General features: G+C 57.2%; 3 protein-coding genes across 16 annotated transcripts in view; 1 reads left to right on the top strand and 2 right to left on the bottom strand.

Annotated features, from left to right (window-relative positions):
* The window catches only part of GOLGA2 (golgin A2), a 46,588-nt gene extending 45,237 nt beyond the window's left edge, over positions 1-1,351 (bottom strand). For all 11 annotated transcript variants that reach the window (XM_080401051.1, XM_080401061.1, XM_080401064.1 and 8 more), the window contains exon 1: positions 1,198-1,351. In XM_080401051.1, coding sequence (XP_080257177.1) covers positions 1,198-1,245 — 48 coding nt within the window. In that variant the 5' untranslated portion in view covers positions 1,246-1,351. The remainder of the gene's footprint in view (positions 1-1,197) is intronic.
* Positions 1,352-3,347: 1,996 nt separating this feature from the next.
* TRUB2 (TruB pseudouridine synthase family member 2) lies at positions 3,348-7,802 on the bottom strand. Of its 3 annotated transcripts, none has more exons than XM_080401083.1 (8): positions 7,497-7,785; positions 7,297-7,413; positions 7,125-7,199; positions 6,403-6,464; positions 6,045-6,126; positions 5,385-5,457; positions 4,796-4,932; positions 3,348-4,015 (listed from the first exon to the last, which is right to left on the bottom strand). In XM_080401083.1, exons 1-8 carry the CDS (start codon positions 7,660-7,662, stop codon positions 3,726-3,728), a joined length of 1,002 nt encoding a protein of 333 aa, XP_080257209.1. In that variant the 5' UTR covers positions 7,663-7,785; the 3' UTR covers positions 3,348-3,725. The 3 variants fall into 3 exon arrangements, with proteins under 3 accessions (XP_080257209.1, XP_080257211.1, XP_080257210.1); XM_080401084.1 differs by lacking the exon at positions 3,348-4,015 and adding an exon at positions 4,023-4,558 and having other exon boundaries at positions 7,497-7,800; XM_080401085.1 differs by lacking the exon at positions 4,796-4,932 and having other exon boundaries at positions 3,763-4,015; positions 7,497-7,802.
* Positions 7,628-14,057, top strand: COQ4 (coenzyme Q4). Of its 2 annotated transcripts, XM_080401086.1 has the most exons (7): positions 7,628-7,731; positions 7,824-8,000; positions 8,405-8,501; positions 10,174-10,276; positions 11,203-11,332; positions 12,177-12,270; positions 12,895-14,057. In XM_080401086.1, exons 2-7 carry the CDS (start codon positions 7,859-7,861, stop codon positions 13,055-13,057), a joined length of 729 nt encoding a protein of 242 aa, XP_080257212.1. In that variant the 5' UTR covers positions 7,628-7,731; positions 7,824-7,858; the 3' UTR covers positions 13,058-14,057. The 2 variants fall into 2 exon arrangements, with proteins under 2 accessions (XP_080257212.1, XP_080257213.1); XM_080401087.1 differs by having other exon boundaries at positions 7,729-8,000.
* The last annotated feature ends 1,360 nt before the right edge of the window (positions 14,058-15,417 follow it).

The following is a 15,417-nucleotide window of genomic DNA, read 5'->3' as shown; positions in this document are numbered from 1 at the left end:
TATGCCTTCTGTGAGAACGACGTCAACCCCCCAGCCCCAACTCCACTGGGCAAAAAGACCAAGTGTAAGGACAAGAGAAATGCTCTTCAATGAGTTTGTCACCCGCGGGGAAGAAAAATAAAAATCAAAACACGTCCAAAAAAAAGGCTAAAGTAAGATCTAATGTGATGAGTTTACGACAAGAGGCTCAGAGCTGCAAACGTTCCACTTTTGCATACAGCTAAGAGTTTTGGGGAAACGACTTGATACTCCATCCTGCAACTAAAAGGAGATGAAAAGAAGTGTCTTGGGGTGGGGTTTTTTAGCGTTATAACTAAGAGCATTGAGGAAAAATGAATAAAGGGCAATTAAATCTGAACGTTAAGTGAAACATCAACGCCTGACAGTAAGATCTCCCACTCTGTGAAAGACTTTGAGAAGGAAAAGTACAATCCTTACAGACAAATGCCATGTTAATACAAGCAGCGTAGTAACTGTGAACTAAGGGGAGAAGCAACCTACAACGGATTTTTCAATCACACCCACTTCACCCAGGAGAAGCTAGTCTGATAAGCCATTCGCTTGAATTCGGCTAGGTCTTCCGAGCTGAATCGTTTGTGCTCCGGCAGGGTGAAGCCCCCAGCCAAGCGAGCCCCAGGCAGTTTGGTCAACTGCCCCTTTCCCCAGCCCACAGCCCGGGCCGCGCCGGCCTCCAGGTGGGGAAAGAAGGGCCCATTATTGGCAGAATTCCAAAATGGAAGTCTGAACCGCTCCAGGACACCTTCCCCTACCTAGGACTTTCGCATGCGGCGGCCGGGGAGAAAATCAAGGCGGGGAAATCAGTAAAAGGAGACCAAAAAAACCCAAAAAAAGGGTGTGGGGGAGGCCAGGGGGAGGGGAAACCGCCAAACCGAACCCCGCAGACCCACGGCCTCAGCGGCCCAGGCGCGGCCTTCTCCCAGCCGCCTCCCCCGGGCCAAGGGCGGCCGCCAGCCAGGAAGTTCGGCCCCAGCGCCGGACACCGGGGGCTACCGGCAGCGCCTCCGCAGCACGGCCCGCAGCGAGCGGTACGGCAGCGACCGGGCCGGGCCCGCACCCCTCGGGTAAGGCCCGGCTCGGCTCGGCTCGGCCCGGCGGCCCCGCTCCGCTCCACGCGGCGACCGCGCAACGCGGTACCGCCGCACCGCCTGGCCTAGCCCGGCCCCCGCCGCCCCTCACCTTCTTCTTGGCCGCCGCCAGCCTGCTCTGCCTGCTGCTGTCCGCCATATCCGCCCCGCGCCAGAGCCACGTCAGCTTCGTCTACTGGAGGAGGGAGCAGCAGCCAGGGCCCGCCCGGCCTGCGCTGCCGCCCTGGAGGCCCGGCCCATCGCCGGGCTCCGCCTCATCGCCGGGCTCCGCCCGCTTCGGCAGGGCGCCGGGCTGTGGCTCGTGGCCGGGCCCCACCGGCCGGGGCTCGTGGCCCGGCTGCAGCCCTTCTCCGTGCCCCGCCGGGCCCGGCAGCTCAGCTTTTCCCTCGTTCACTTGAGGAGCAGGTGCCACCTTGCAGTGCCTGCTCCCCATGTTGGAGCCCGCACCGCCCGCTGCTCGGGTGACACCTGACTGGCCTGTCACCACAGGCCGCAGCAGCCAGGTCCCACCCAGCCTGCGCTACCATCCTGGTGGCCTGCCCCATCGCCGAGCCCCAACGGGCCCTGCTGCGATGGAGAGACGGAACGCAGCTTGATGCAAGCAAATGGCAATTTATTGTACAGAAACAGGAGGTTATATATACTTCAAAACGCGCAGCTTCTGAAACAGATTGCTTCTTGAAGCTGCGCATTTTAAACAGTTTGGTTCTTTAAGCTAAGCATTGCATACTAGGCAATCCCCGATAGGGTGGTTAACTACCATCAATTAACAGCAAGGTGTTACCTTTCCTTTGTGCCATCCTTGGGGCCATCCATCCCCCACTCCCCTATGCTCTCTCAGCATGACTCATCATGTTAATTGTTGTGTGTATTCACACTCCTTGTCCTCCCAGGGTTCATGACCTACAAGCTCCAGCACATTCCCCTCAGCTAACTGATTGTCACGCATGGTCCTAATTTCCCACCCGCTCCTGCATCTCCCCCTTCCTGTGATTAGAAATTCTTCTTGGTCTCAGGCTTTTGGATTGCAGTGCTGCAGGTACTTTCTTCCAGTCCCTTACCTGCTGACGGAGATCTATAATCACAGCAGACAGGTCCATGCTCTTCTTCTTGTAACTCTGAAGCTGGTCCTGACATTCTGCTAGCTTTGTCTCCGTGATCTTTAGGATATCAGGCAGCTTTTACAGTTCAAGGTCACTCTTGTCCTTTTACTACTTTGTTGTAGCAACTCCTCCAGGACTCCAGAGTAGACAGCGCCTCTGCAACAGGGCTCGGTCCATTGCCGTGCCCCACCACATTGCCAGACTGCGGCTCATGGCCGGGCTGCAGCTCGTCACCGGGCTGAACCGGCTGCGGCTCGTTGCACCCCGCCGGGCCCAGCCCATCGCCAGGCTCCAGCACATCGCCAGGCTGAAAAGGCTCTGGCACATCACTGGGCTGCGGCTCTTTGCATGGATGAACCGGCTATGGCACATCACTGGGCTGAACCGACTCCAGCACATCGCTGGGCTGCAGCGCATTGCTGGGCTGCGGCTCATCGCCGGGCTGAACTGGCTGCGGCTCGTCGTGTCCTGCCAGGCCCAGCTCATCGCCAGACTCCGGCAAATCGCCTGGCTCTGACACATCGCCATGCTGAAAAGGCTCTGGCACATAGACGGGCTGAACCGGTCCAACACATCGCCAGGCTGCAGCTCATATCTGGGCTGCAGCTTGTCGCTGGACTGCGGCACGTCACCGTGCCTCACCTCATCACCGAGCTGCGACTCATCGCCGGGCTGAACCGTCTGCAGCTCATGGCGCCCCGCCAGGCTCAGCCAATCGCCGTGCTCTGGCATATTGCTGGCCTCCGGTACATCGCCGAGCTGAACCGGTTGCAGCACGTTGCCGGGCTGCAGCCCATCTCTGTGCCCTGTCGGGCCAGGCAGCTCTGCTTTTTCCGCAATGACTTGAGCAGCAGGTGCCACCTTGCAGTGCCTGCACCCTGTTTTGAGAGCCGGCACTGCCCGCTGCTCGGGTGACACCTGACTGGCCCATCATGCCCCACCTAAACGTCACCTGCAGCTTCACAGGAGAAAGTTTCTCTTTCCTCCTCACACACGCCTGCTCTGGTTATAACCGTTTCCTTGTATTGCTTTGTGTAAGATGTTATCTCCTGCACATCCCCTTTTCAGTCTGATTTTGAACTCTTAGCGTGCCTGAAAGCAGGGTTAATGGAGCGAAAATACTCTAGGACAACAGAGGGAAAATAAAATCCATGTAGTGGATGGGTTATGCTGCCAGTTGCAAGGAACAAACAAATCCATGCAACCAAGGGAATACAGCTCTCTAAGACGCTGTCTAGTTCCTGCTGCTAAACAATTTGGGGATGGGTTTTTCTATCCCTTAGCAACCACATGTTCCCAAAGTCAAGAGGAATTTTGGCACAGCCAGCTCCTGTTAATGAACCGTTTGCGGTGCTTTAGAAAAAATTATACAGCTTGTCACTGAAAAAAATGCCTCTCTGATTAAAGTCATCTCAAGGAAAGGGTGGAAGTGAACTGCAGTTAACCTCTTTCCTTCTGCTGTACGCCATGCTGTCAGCATGAGCTGTGTTCTTGTGCTGCAGAGATTGCCACATGCTCAGCTGTCTGCAGCGTGGGCCATGTCCACGTCCATCTTATGAAGATGACTTTTACCTTGATGGCCTAGTGTTTTCTCTAACTCTGTTGTCACTTTAAGCTGACAGTTCCAAATCGCATTCTGTATACTCTGCAGGTTCCACTGGCTCCTCAGGAGAGCATCATCCAGCGTGAAAACACCGTCGCGTATTCTTCGCACTTGCGTGCACACGGCACATGATTTCAGCTCCAGACCAATCTCATGAACTATTCTTCGGAGGTACTGCTGAGTCTCATGCAAACAGTGCATTTCTAGAAGGACAGAGAGATTGTTTCAGAGGAAACGAAGTGTTGACACAAACTCAGACCTTGTCTGTAAACCCAGACATCACTTACAGTTACACTGAAGGAACTGGTTTGGTAGAAGAGACTATTTAAGATACAGCATGGGTGGATTATGATTTTCTGGAGTACTGCAGGGTGCCCTAGCCCCTCCCAGAGTCACTGTTTTAGAAAACAAACCCATAGATACAGGAGAGTGGTGTAGGAATTTAGGTATTCAAAGGGAATAAGAAAAGGGACCTTTTTAATAAGATATATTTTATGAGGAGTGGGAGACTGGCTGCAGGAAAGCAAAACACACGTCAAGAAAAGAACAAATCACCCAACACTGAAGTGTATTACACTGAAACATTAGGATAAGGAAGACTTTTGCCCCACAGGTATTCGTTATGCAAATTTTCTTGCCTCAGTCTTGGATCTGGAACTGGCAGGGAAAAACCTATGAGCTAGGTGCACAGCTGGCTTGATGTACTATATAGCAGCTTCAGCACTGTGAGGGTTCCAGATCTTGCCCTACCAAAAAAAAAAAATCCTTCTGCTGCACTGAAAAGTTACCTAACGAGGAGATGCTTTCGTGACTTTGGAAACTACACATCACTACATTTCCTGCAGGGGCTACCAGTTATGAGCTCGTACACAGCTCCCACCAACTCTTTTTGCATTAAATCACAAATAAGAAACTGATGTTTACTGACTGACTTGCCGTAACATATGCCCAGACTTCCCTGGTACATTTTGTACCAGTCCTACCTAGCTGAAATTCTGGAGGTGCGAACTGGAGGCATCGGACTGCTGTGATTATCGGGGGGCTTTTTCCCATGGGGCGAATCAAGCCTTTGACAGCCAGCTCATATGCCTCTTGTGTTTTCATATCAATGTGAGAATGCCTGGAAAAAGAAAAAAGGGAGCAGCGCACACATTTAGTTCTTCTCTCCAATGGGATTCAAAACATCTCTGCCCCCAATAAGGCAAAGTTGTGATTTTTATCCTTAAAACTGCATATGTGTTGAGTATTTGCGTACATCTTAATGGTCTGCGTACTGTCAGTAGAGTAGCACTGTTTAGGAGGCAGGTACTTGGTCACGTCTACAAGAGTTTTTTGTAGACCCTAATGTAGCTAATAGGTCCTAAAATAGCTGGATATTTCAGGACACAAGAAGGACACTTAACAGCACCGTCTCACCAGATTACAGAGCACTGAGTAGCTTCTCTCTATGCTGGTCTACCACTCTCAGCTCTAAAGATCTCGATTACAGCAAACAAAATAGTCTAATTTGTTGTAAAGACCAGCACATGGCAGGCAGAGCAAGTCAGTTGCATTTCCCCACTGGGTACCTACATTACCAGGGCCTTGTGATTTGTTCCTTGAATGACGGAAAGAATCCGTTCCAGCTTCTCCCTTGTGATATGATCTGCAAGTATTGAGGTAGAAACAGTCTCAATTATCCATCCTGAAAGCAGAAAGAGACAGCAGCCCGAAGTGTGCTGCCAGGACGTGCCGGTCCCTTTGGCAGTCACACCCCAACGGGCTGACGAGAAGCACCAACAGGCGGCTTGAGCAGAGTCGCTTCTCCCGGCTGTACCATGGCAATGCACCGAACGGCACAGCACTGGGCTACAAAGGGAAGGATTATTTCACTTAATTGCTTCCAAGATGTTGGCTCCGGTTTCTCTTATCGGGTGTTTGCAGAGTTTCGTTGAATGAAAGCTTCTAACTGCTACCTCTAAGGAGCAATCTGGGTCCCACCCATTCGGCAGCAACCGCTGTGGTCAGAACTCACGCAGGCTTTGTGTGTGCCTGGTGGTTCTATTCAGAGCAGGTGGGCTACAACATCAGGATTGCACATGGTGTAAAAATAACAACTAGAAAGCATGTAGTGTGCCGTTTATCATTGCGCAGCTTACCTGGTTCAGCACTTCACAGCTGGCATGCTGTTTCTTTGGTGTTCTGGTTTTGGGGTTTTTAAAAAAAAACAAACACATCGATTCAGTTTCTTACCAAACGTTGTCTTCTCTACTAGGTTCCCTGTGTCTGAGAAGTCATCAGTGGCTTTACCAAACAGCCCACCAACAGTGTAAACCTTGAAGGAGAGCAAAGGGTGCAATTTATCACAGAAATACACCAAGCAATTGCACAGCAGTATTCTGCCACGCAGCTGTGAGGAGGTGTGGGCCACGACAGCGCTGCACAGGACAACGGCAGCCTCCACTCGCACGGCCGCATGCTGGCGTGAAGGGTGACATTCCGGATCCTGGCAAGCTCTCAAGAACATCGTGGATGACCATCATGGGGCCATGCCGGGGCGATGGGGCAGGAACCTGTGTGTGACTGTGCTCGAGTATCCCGGGGCACCTACCCTGGTGAGGTGGCAGTTGTACCAGTCGGTGAGCAGCCTGTTCCCGTGGCCCATGCCCAGAACTGGAACAAACAAGACAGGAACCCGTTACTCAGCCACGTGGAAAGGTCCTGGCACGCAGTTACCCACACTGCACGCTCCCCCCGTTCACCCTGGCCAGGGCCTGGTCTCATCGGGAGCCACATCTGGGCAGGGCAGGGGGACCCCCGAGACCCCCAGGGGGCTGCCTGTCATTCCAGCTCATGGGTTCCCCCAGGACTTTCCCGCGGGGCCTTGCAGGGCAAGCGCTTCGCGGTGCCCACCCTGGTGGGGGGGCTACTGGGCAGACCACCGGCCATGGGGGGCACAGCACCAGCCATCGGGGCGCAGCACCGGCCATCGGGGGGGCACAGCACCAGCCATCGGGGAGCAGTACCGGCCATCGGGGGGGCACAGCACCGGCCATCGGGGGGGCACAGCACCGGCCATCGGGGAGCAGTACCGGCCATCGGGGGGGCACAGCACCAGCCATCGGGGAGCAGTACCGGCCATCGGGGGGGCACAGCACCAGCCATCGGGGAGCAGTACCGGCCATCGCGGGCGCGCAGCAGAGCCGCGTCTGCCGGGGTCGGGGGGATCTCCGGCCCGGCCCGCGCCTCCTTGGATCGTTTCTTCGGTGTTCCGGCACGGGTGCCCCTGCCCGGCCCTCCCGCACCCCCCGCCCGGCCGCCCCCCGCACCCACCGAGGACTCCCGAGGCCTTCGCGTCCAGCCGGTGGCCCGCGCCGATCCTCAGCCGCCCGAGCCGCGGCCCTCGCACTGCAACAGAGACAGCGCCGGGGCCGGTCCGCTCGCCCGCCGCGGGGGCTCCCCCCGCCGGTCCCGGTCCCGGCCCCGGCCCCGGCGCGGCCCTTACCGAGGGGGTGGTCGGCCAGCAGCGGCACCCTGGCGGCCACCAGCCCCGGGGCCCCGGCGGGCGCCGGCAGGAAGCGCACGTGGTGCCGCGGGGGGCGGCCCGGCGCCGCGTTCAGCTCTGCAAGAGAACGGGGGCGGTCAGCGGGAGGCGGCAGCCCCGGGGGGGGGGGGGTCCCGCCGCCGGCCCCCGCCCGCGCTCACCGCGCAGCAGCCGCGTCTCCAGCGCATCACGGACGCGGCCCCACGCCACTCCCGGCGGCTTGTAGACGGCGAAGAGCCCGCTAGGCCCCGCCATGGCGGCCCCGCTGCGCCCCGCCCCGCCGCGCGCTTCCGGGGCAGTCGCCGGTGCCCGAGCGAGGAGGGCCATGCTGCCGTTGCGGCTGCTGCGGCGGGCGGGGGTCTCGCTGCTCCGGGCGGGTCCCGCTTCCCCAGGCAAGTGCCGCCTTCGCGGGCAGCCCCAGGGGCGCCCGGGCCGTGGGCACCGGGGCCCGTCGGGCCGGTGCCTGAGCCCCTGCTCCCCGCAGGCAGCGCCTGGCTGAGCCGCAGCGAGCCGCGGGCCCGGGATGGACGCGGCAGGGAGGAGGAGGAGGAGGAGGAGGAGGAAGGGTACTACCGGCTGTACCCCGGGCACATCCCCACCAGCCCGCTGCAGAAGGCGCTGCTGGCCGCTGGCTCGGCGCTCGTGGCCCTCGCCGACCCCTACAGGCACGGTGAGCCGGGCGGGCCCCACGTCTCCTGCTGTCGGGTGCGACCCTCGGTAACGGGGCCAGCGCAGGGCTGAGATCTGGCGCGGGCAGGGGGCTGCGGGAGAGAGGCTGTGGGGACCCCCCGGCAAAGCCCAGCGGCTCCCGACCCACCGTGCCACCCAGGCCCCTCTGCTTGTCCCCAGGGCCTCGTGCCTGCTCCTGCATCCCGGGCCCCCACGGCGGCACTGGGGCAGAGCAGCTCCGAGGCTGAAGATCCCTGGGGTCCATGGGCTCCCTGCCTTGCCGTGGGCTCCCTGCCTGCTCCCGGCCGAAGGCTTTCTGCCCCGCTCCCTCGCCTGCCAACCGAGGGCAGCCGGGTGCAGCCAAAACCACCCTGGTGTCACCCTCTGGTCTCTCTTTCAGACATGGTGGCAGTCCTTGGGGAGACCACAGGCTGCTTTGCCCTGCCCAAACTGCGAGACAAGATGAAACAGCACCCTGAAGGTTACCGCATCCTCCAGTGCGTCCCTCTGCATCCCTCGCCGCGTGGGTGGGGGGGAGACATGAGGGCAAGCACGTTCCTTGGGCCCCATGAAGGGAGATCCCTGCCTCCCCAGCTTGAAAGCAGCACAGGCATTTTGTTAGCTCTGACCCTCCAGATTGTTCATTTTACTGTATTTTTAATGATCCCAAGAGGCCAGCGGGAAGTCAAAGGGCAAGAGCCCAGCAGGCACTGGGCCCAGCCTGCTGCGGGTGCTGCTGTCTGTCTGTTATGCTTCGCTGCTGGAACTGGCAGGTGCCAGCTCAAGGCAATGTAGCAGCAAGCGCAGGGAGAAATCCACGGACATGGATGCTGAGCAGCAATGAAAACCCACCATGTCCATGGATTTCTCCCTTGCACCTGCTTCTGCATCTCCTTGTGTCGGAGTCTTCGTCTCCACTGGTCTGCCTCTTCCTTCCCCACATCCGTATTTTCTTTCCTGGCACCTGTGGCATCTCCCCCAGCTGTGAAATGAGGCCTCCTCTTGTCTTCCTTGTTAAGACTTGATCACTTTTGCTTCTGGGTCTGCAGGGACTTGTCAAGCACAGCAAGGCTGAGGACCGGGAGGGATTTCATGAGTCTCTTATTAACCGAGATCTTACTGCTAGTTTGCTTGCCTTTTCCCTGCCTCTTGTTATGTATCACTCCTGCCACTTGTGTATCGTTTGAGTTACACCATGAAGGGCCTGGCGAAAAGCCACCTTTTGCCATGTGTTTGTGCAGAGCAACCTGATCCTGGCTCCAGATGCTGACCCAGCAAAGCACGCGGAGCACCAGGATGGGCCTGAGGCCCAGAGGAGCTGCCTGGGGAGAGGGGGACGCCCCGCCTGCTCCCTGCCTCATGGTATTGCAAGGTTTTGCAGGGGTCGATTTGTGCACACAAATTATTTTTTTTTTTTTTTTTTTTTTTTTTACCCCACAAGCTGCTGAGGCCCCTTTGACACCAAATACACAAGGAAGCATCAGCAGCCAGGGTGAAACTGGTGCTTGTCCTGCTTATCTCCCTGGCATCTCTGCGCCAAGAGCTGAGCAGCTCCTGGATCCACTGCAGGGCTTTTATCATGGGAAAAATTGATCCTGTGCATGGAAATAAAAGGGCTTTTGTTTAGTTCCAGGGCTGTGGGGCGCCTGTTTGCCAGCAACCCAGGGCGGAGACCTTGCCATGCATGGCAGCCACGTGGCTGGCAATGAAAGCCTGAGCAGGAGAGAAATTAAACCTGTATTTAGAACAAATTCCCTCCACTTCTTAGGGTTGTTCCTCTGAAGCTCTGGCTGCTTTGCAGGGACACTAAAGAGCTCTGCTCCCCCGGGGCCGGCTGTTCCTGGGGGCTGTGCCTGGCTAGCAGCCCACACAGCAACAGCATTTTGGTGCAGAGGACACTGGTTCCAACCAGAGTTGCTGCAGGGGTGTGAGGTGAGAACTTTTTTGTTGCCAAGGCTTCAGGTAGATTCTTGAAGCAATTTGTGTCCCAGCCTCAGCAACAGAAACAAGGATGGTGCTATCTCTGCAGCAAGCAGGCAGGATCCCGGCAAGGAGAATGCCCAGGAAGGGCAGGGGCAGGGGGTAGGGTGTTCCCAGGAGCTCCTTTTGCCCAGGACCCCCTGCTGAGGGTGTCACTGGGAGACTCGCTGACCTGTGTTTTGCTTTCAGGGAACGGCCTCGCATCCGTCTCTCCACCCTGAACATGGCCAAGCTGCGGGGGCTGCCAGATGGCTCACTGGGCCGAGAATACGTCCGCTTCTTGGAGGACAACGTGAGTGTGGGGCTTTGTAGGGTGCACACGGCTGTAGCTGACCCCTGTGCCAGGAGCACAGCGGCACTTCAGAGGGAGATCAGAGCCGTGGAGAACCCTCCAGGAATGAGAGGGAATTGGGGAGATGGGATAAGATGCTGGGTTTTGGGTGATGCTGGATTTGTCACCAGTGCTGTGAAGTCCCTGGGTTTTGTCTGTGTAAATGACACTGGCACCCATCGCTGAGGGCTACGAGTTGCGCTGATGGAGGGGACCTCATGTTGCTGTGCGTTAAAGAACGAGGCCAGAAATGTTATTTAGTTTAACCCCAGCCGGCAGCTCAGCCCCACACAGCTGCTCGCTCACCCCCCCTCAGTGGGATGGGGAAGAGAGTTGGAAGGGTAGAAGTAAGAAAACTCATGGGCTGAGATAAGAACAATTTAATAATTGAAATAAAATAATAAGAATTGTAATTGTAATGAAAAGGAGAGTAACAGAAAAAGAGAGAAATAAACCTAAGGAAAAAAAAGTGATGCAAATGAAAAATAATTGCTTGCCACCAACTGACTAATGCTCAGCCTATTCCCGAGGAGCAGCCCCCCAGCCAGCTTTCCCCCTACTTTATATGCTGAGCATTGCGTGATGTGGTCTGGAATATCCCTTTAGCTGGTCGGGGTCAGTTGTCCCAGCTGTGTCCCCTCCTAGTTTCTGGTGCCCCCCAGCCTCCCTGCTGGCCAGGCAGCATCAGGAGCTGCAAAGACCTTGGCTTAGCATAAGCACTGCGTAGCGACGACTAAAACACCAGTGAGTTATCAATGTTATTCTCATCCTAAACCCAAAACGCAGTACTATGCCAGCTATTAGGAAGAAAATTACTCTATCCCAGCCAAAACCAGGACAAACTTGAGGTGTGGAAAGGGCTGAATTGAACCTCTTTGGATTTGCAGAAGGTTTCTCCAGACACTCGGATGCCAGCCAAGTTTGTTGATGATGAAGAGCTGGCGTATGTGATCCAGCGGTACCGGGAAATCCATGACATGATGCACACGCTCCTGGGCATGCCAACCAACATCCTAGGTGATCAGTAGCGCGGTCAGAGGGCTGCGCTCCCCAACCCCACTGGCAGTGCTCAGCTGCCTCTTCCAGGAATGGAGCAGGCTGGGCTGGTTGGCCTCCTCAATCCACAGCCGAGGTTGCTGGGGGGGGTGTTGCATCACCACTGTCCTGCATCACTGGCTCTGTGGTGACCGAGAGGCCACGGGATGTCACCTTTCCCCTGCTGGAAGATGCTCTGCCTGAGCCCTGGGTGCAGGCAGTGGGTGGGTGGGTGTTTGCTGCCTGGCAGGGAGGGCAGGATGTTTCGCAAGCTCCCAGCGAAGGCAGGAGCAGGGGGTTCCTGGCTGTTCCTGATCTGTGTGACTCCGTGTCCTTTGCCCTCATTTTGCGTCTGACTCAACAGCAACTCGCAGGTGGAGCCTTGCTGGTGAGCCTGTGGGAACCGGCGTGCCAGTTCCCTTCACAGGCTTTGCCTGAGCCCTGGCAGTGTCTGTTAAAGGTCTGCCCGGTGCCGCGAGACAGGAGAGCTTCAGGGGGCGGTCAGGCTTCTGCGACTGCACTGCCAAAGGTCCGCAGGGAGCCAGCCTGCCTGAGAGGTGCTTCCCGAGCCCACCAGGCACCGACTGCGGGGTGCTGCTCCCCCAGGGGCCCTGTGACGTCCCTCCTGGGTGGGTGGTGCACAACAAGGCTCATCCTGGCACAGGATGAGGCCACCGCCAGCCTTAGGAAGCATTCCTAAGCGCTGCCACGGAGGCGGAGGGGCGGGTGCACAGCCACCCTCGGGAAGGGGCCGGGGGTGCAGCCTGCATTGCGGGACCACTGCCCCGGGCACCCTGCCCACTCACAGCCTCCCTGCTCCCCCCAGGCGAGGTCGTGGTGAAGTGGTTCGAAGCTGTGCAGACGGGGCTGCCCATGTGTGTCCTGGGAGCGGTGTTTGGCCCCATCCATCTTGACGCACGGTAGGTGCCAGCCGGTGAGGAGGGAGTCTCTGCTCTGGGGACACGCCAACCTGGGTGATGCTTTCTGGTGTCCTCTGGGGACAGAGAGGGGACGCTGGTAGTTTGCAGGGGGGTGTCAGTCAGGGGTCCCTCGTGTGAACATGCTGCTCTGTCCCCATGACCCAGGGAAGCAGTGACAGCAGGAGGCAGGGCTTTGCCTGGTCACTGAAGCAGAACCTGATGCTTCATGTGCTTCTGGCACTGCATCTCCTGTGCCAGGCAGGAGGAGCAATGCCCGGGCTTGACTGCCCTTGGCTAGGCACATGTGGAGGGCCAGCAGGATCCTCACCACACTGATGGGCATTCCCTGCCCTGGCACATCTGTTTTGGTGGCCCAGCACAGTCTGGGGACTGCAGAACCTGAGTTCTGGTCTTGGGTTTGCTGCTGACTGTAACCTTCCTGACACACCATCCTCTTCTGTGCCTCAGTTTCCCATGTGAGTTAAGGAGGAGGGATGCTAGAAGGGCAGAGGATACAACGTACATGTGTTTGGTGTCCACTTGCAGTGGGAACTTGGAGAAGGAAATCAAAAACAAAACATGGAAATCAAAACTGTCACCTCCTATCTATATTGTTTGTTCCAGAAAGCTGCAGGTCCTGGCCACTGACCTGGTCCCCTGGGCAGTTCGGAGTGGGCTCAATGCCACCTGTATCCTGAACGTCTACTATGAGCAGCGCTGGGAGCAGTCGGTGGATTCTCTGCGGGAGGAGATCGGCATCTTCCCTCCCCCAGCCGTTCAAGTGTGACAGCTCCAGTACTGGCAGGGGACAGGGGATCCCCGTTGGCAGGCAGCAGCTGTCCCCTGCCGTGCTCCATCTCCTCCTGCCCAGGAGCACAGCGTGGCTCTGCTGCCAGCCGCCACCGACCCGAGGGCTCCGTTTGCTCCTACTGAGAGCTGGCACCCTCCTGCTGGTAGAGGCCAAGTTGCACCTTGCTGTGCCATGAGAAAACATGACCCTGCTGTTTGTGATTCAGTGGAGGAGTGGCAAGGCCCGCTGTGCCTTTGCCAACTGGGTCTGGCTTCTCGGGTCCCCTGGCAGCAGCGCTTCAGTACTGATGCTCCGAAATGCTGGGAGCAAACTGCCGTCTTGGCCTTCTGCAGCTCAAGGGCTGTGTAGGTACATCCCTCTTCCCACCCTCCCTGGGAAGATCGAGGCTTAAAGTCTTGCGGCTGCCCTGGACTGGAGCTAAACCAGTGATTTACAGGGCAGCCCACAGGCCAGTGTGATGTATCTGACAGTGAAATCCCATCTTGCACTGGTGCCTAACTGGTGTCCTGATGGGTCATATGGGATATGCCTCATGCCTTGGAGACTAGGCAGTGTGTGACCGCATGCCCACAGGAGCAGGAGGGAAATACCTTTGGCTGTTACCCCTGCTGGATGGGCTGTTCCAGAGCCAATCCCAGTTTGCTGTGTCTCCCTGCAGTCCCTTCCCATCAAAAAATGCTGAAATCCATGTGATTGTGCTGAGTTTTCAATAGGAATTGTCCCCTCCTTGGGCAACAAAATGATGCGATCAGGAATAAGAGGCTGAATCCTGAAAGTGCAGAAACAGCGGCTGGCTGCGCTGTGTCTGGGAGCTGATTGCTGTCTGGGTTAATTAAACAGGGCTCCAGACTGCCAGCAGCTGGAGAGCAGAGCCGTCGGATGCGAGGGCAGAGCGCCACAAGGCTGAGGGCTCTTTTTACGTGTGGCATTGCTGTTGAAGTTCCTTCTTGCTTAATAAAATCCATGGTGGAGCTTGTGGCTGGTTATCCCCCCTCCTTCCACCTCATCTCCCCCTCTGAGGGCGCGATCTGATGTGAAACTTCACCCCTTTTTGGCTCCCAGGGGTCTGCTGTGCTTTGTCTGCAGTGTGCGATGATGGCTGGGGACCGGACCACAAAATGGGCTGCAGAGCCACATCTTTCCAGGTGGGATTTGGGGGTGCTGGGCTGTTGGGTGGCTCCTTTTGGCGGTCGTTGCAGGAAGGCCCAGACAGAAGAAGACTGGGGTGCAGAGCAGGAGAGGGGCAAGGCTGGGGGCTTCCGAAAGAGATCCTGGTTCCAGGGGGAGGAAGGGGGTGGTCTAACTAGGGTCCTTTGGTGGCAGCTGGGTGACATGGTGTTGCCCCGCTATGGGCTTTGCCGGCCCTGTCCCAGTCTCTGTTGGGATGCTGTAGCAGATGGGCAGGAGCAGGGACTGACAATGCCACTGGCTGTTCCATCCAAGTTGCTCCATCCCAGGAGGCTGAGTCTGGCAGAACTCTTGGGATTTGGGTTACATTTAAGAGCAGGCACCGAGACAGAGGGACTGGCTTCCCTCCTGTCCCCCCAGCTCCCCATTTTCAACTTCTCCCCCCACACCCACCAGCCAGACTTTGGGGTTTTCTCCAAAACAAGGCTCATGTTTCCCCTTGGCCTCCAGAGTTATACCAAGCAGATAATAAAGGATATAATATAAATACATCCTTCAGCTGCCGGTAAGGTGCACAGAGCAGGGGCTGTCCTATTGCACTGGTCAAGATGAAAGAAGTGTTTGGTCCTAAAACAGGTCCTCTGTTTCTGACCTAAAAAAGGTCAGAAATATGCTTTTCTGCATCAGAAATGTGTCAGAGCTTTGGGGCGGTTAAACTGAAGGGCAGCAAAGATTCGTCACTTCCAGAAGCTGCGAAACGATGGCCGCGAGAGAGGATCTTGCTGCACGTTGGGCTGTTGAGTGTGGCCATGCAGCGCTCGGGCCGCCGGCAGCGGCCGTGCCGCCTTCGTGCAGCCACGTGGGGCTTGGTGGCTGGTGCCAGCGCCACGGGAATGGCACATAATGTAAATTCAAACCGCATCTGCTCAACGCATCGCTTAACTGCCACCGTGGCTCAGGCTCACCACAGCCATCGCTTGTGGAGCCTGTGAGAAGGAAGGCGGCGGGGGCAGAGGGGGAGCAGGGGTGTTGGCAGCTGAGACACGAGCCGCTGGAAAACGCTTTTTCTTGCGTGGGGGATGTATTTGCTGTGGACAAGTGGCAGCTCTGCCACCGCCACCCGCAGCAGCCTGTGCCTCTGCTGCTGGGGCCGTGTGGGGATGCGGTGCCGCTGGAGGAGGTGCCGCTGCTGCCGATCCGCGCTGAAA

Source organism: Falco punctatus (assembly GCF_963210335.1).
Source record: "Falco punctatus genome assembly, chromosome: 9".
NCBI lineage: Eukaryota > Metazoa > Chordata > Aves > Falconiformes > Falconidae > Falco > Falco punctatus.
Note: the sequence above shows the minus strand (reverse complement) of the source record. Positions and strands in the feature narration are given on the sequence as shown.